The 1,884-nt window shown below is 45.4% G+C and overlaps 1 protein-coding gene across 1 annotated transcript in view; it reads left to right on the plus strand.

Annotated features, from left to right (window-relative positions):
• Window positions 1-1,883, plus strand: part of LOC106104963 (protein kinase C-binding protein NELL1-like) — a gene marked incomplete at its 3' end in the record, with an annotated part of 28,043 nt that extends 26,160 nt beyond the window's left edge. Inside the window, exons 4-11 of the mRNA XM_013285157.1 lie at window positions 3-128; window positions 206-361; window positions 441-569; window positions 657-750; window positions 925-1,116; window positions 1,280-1,399; window positions 1,585-1,724; window positions 1,809-1,883. Of these exons, the coding sequence (XP_013140611.1) occupies window positions 3-128; window positions 206-361; window positions 441-569; window positions 657-750; window positions 925-1,116; window positions 1,280-1,399; window positions 1,585-1,724; window positions 1,809-1,883 (1,032 nt within the window). The remainder of the gene's footprint in view (window positions 1-2; window positions 129-205; window positions 362-440; window positions 570-656; window positions 751-924; window positions 1,117-1,279; window positions 1,400-1,584; window positions 1,725-1,808) is intronic.
• Between the last annotated feature and the right edge of the window lies 1 nt (window position 1,884).

Below are 1,884 nucleotides of genomic sequence, written 5' to 3' on the forward strand. Positions count from 1 at the left end.
AGGCCACGCTGCTGGTCGACTGCCACCCTCTGTACCGCCGCCTCATCCCACCGCCCGACCGCAACTTCTCCCAGCCACAACTCGCGCTTTGGGTGGGACAGAGAAATAGCAAGCATTCCCTTTTCAAGGTAGGGAAAACTAATCTAAATGTTTGATTCAATAGGATTCGTCAGATATTAGAATGCCTATGCTTTTCATAATTCAGGGTACTCTTCAAGAAGTGAGATTAGTGAGTGGACCTCACGGATACTTGGTTCAATGTCCGGGACTGGATTCAGAATGCCCCACGTGTGGACAATTCGCCTTACTGCAAGCAACTGTGCAAGAGCTTACGTCGCACATCCATGACCTTTCACTTAAGGTAAGATTTCCAGTTCAAATTATATAACTTTTACTCTTGTAAGAGAAACGACAATATTGCAAAATCAATAATATTGCAGTTGGTTGGTGCCGAGGCCAGACTGGCACGGTTAGAGCAATGCGATTGTCAGAAGTCTTGTTACTCCAACGGTACGGTCCACGCCGATGGCGCCACGTGGCAAAGAGACTGTAATCGTTGCTCCTGCGTGGTAAGTTCCTGTCTTTCTCAGAATTTCTACAAATGGTATCGTGCAGATTTTACTAATTCTATATAATATTCTATTTTGTGTTTACAGCACGGCGAAATAACGTGCAGGCCTGTAGAGTGTGATAGAGTAGAATGTAAGAATCCAGTCCTGCATCCAGGAGAATGTTGTCCTACGTGTTTAAGTTAGTATTTCTTTACACAAAATTAGAAATTTAAATTACGTAGATTTTTTTGTATGTACACCTATTGATTTACCATCAGGTAAATGTAATGTACTTAAAAAAATTGTAATTGGAATTTTCCTTAAAAAAAATTGTCTGTAAAATTGAATTTAAGTCTATGTACAATAATTCCAGGACGGTGCCTGCTACAAGGCGAGCTGTACGAGCACGGCGACCGGTACGCGCCGAAGGAGTGCGCGGAGTGCGTGTGCCACGACGGCAACATGCAGTGCACGCGCACCGACCCCGACACCGCCTGCCCGCCGCTGCCCTGCGACCCCGCCGACCAGTTCACCGTGCCCGGCGAGTGCTGCAAGTTCTGCCCGGGTACAGCTTCCATATTCATATCATCATTAAATCATCGCAGGACTTCTTCGCGACACAAACTCATCGTCATGATCGTATAATAACATAAGAGTCTATTCTTCTTTTATTCAATGACCACGACCATTCCATCAAATCTCATACGAATCATCATAACTATTTTCAGGTGTGGACTACTGCAGTATGGGTCACTCTTGTGACGAGAACGCAACGTGTATGAATCTCAATACAAAGTATACTTGCAAATGTAATCAGGGATTTCGTGGAGATGGACTTACTTGTGAAGGTGAGCAACGAAACTTGTTACAAAACCCTCATTAATCAAATAAGTTGCGAGTTTTCGAATTTAGAATTCGAATTTAAAAATTGATATACATGTGGATATGTGACTAATCACAAGAGACTAATCTCTTGACGTTAGTTTTTTGTTGTTTCAAATTACAGACACCTTCATTTGAAATATGTTTCTAGATGTGGACGAGTGCCAGGAGGCGGGCGGCCGCTTCGGCCACCACTGCCACTCGTTCACGCGCTGCGTCAACGTGGTCGGCGGCTACGTATGCCAGTGCCTGCCCGGCTACACCAGGCGGGACAAGTTCAACTGTGTTGAGGTTCGCGTTAACAGACATTATTTATGTAATATGATATAAGGACGCCAAACAAAACATTTATCTTAATCGCATCATGTGCGACAGGTCGACGAGTGCCTGGGCTCGGCGCACGGCTGCCACGCGCACGCCGAGTGCACCAACACGCCCGGCTCCTACACCT

This window comes from Papilio polytes, unplaced genomic scaffold (genome assembly GCF_000836215.1).
Source record: "Papilio polytes unplaced genomic scaffold, Ppol_1.0 DF823288.1, whole genome shotgun sequence".
Lineage (NCBI taxonomy): Eukaryota > Metazoa > Arthropoda > Insecta > Lepidoptera > Papilionidae > Papilio > Papilio polytes.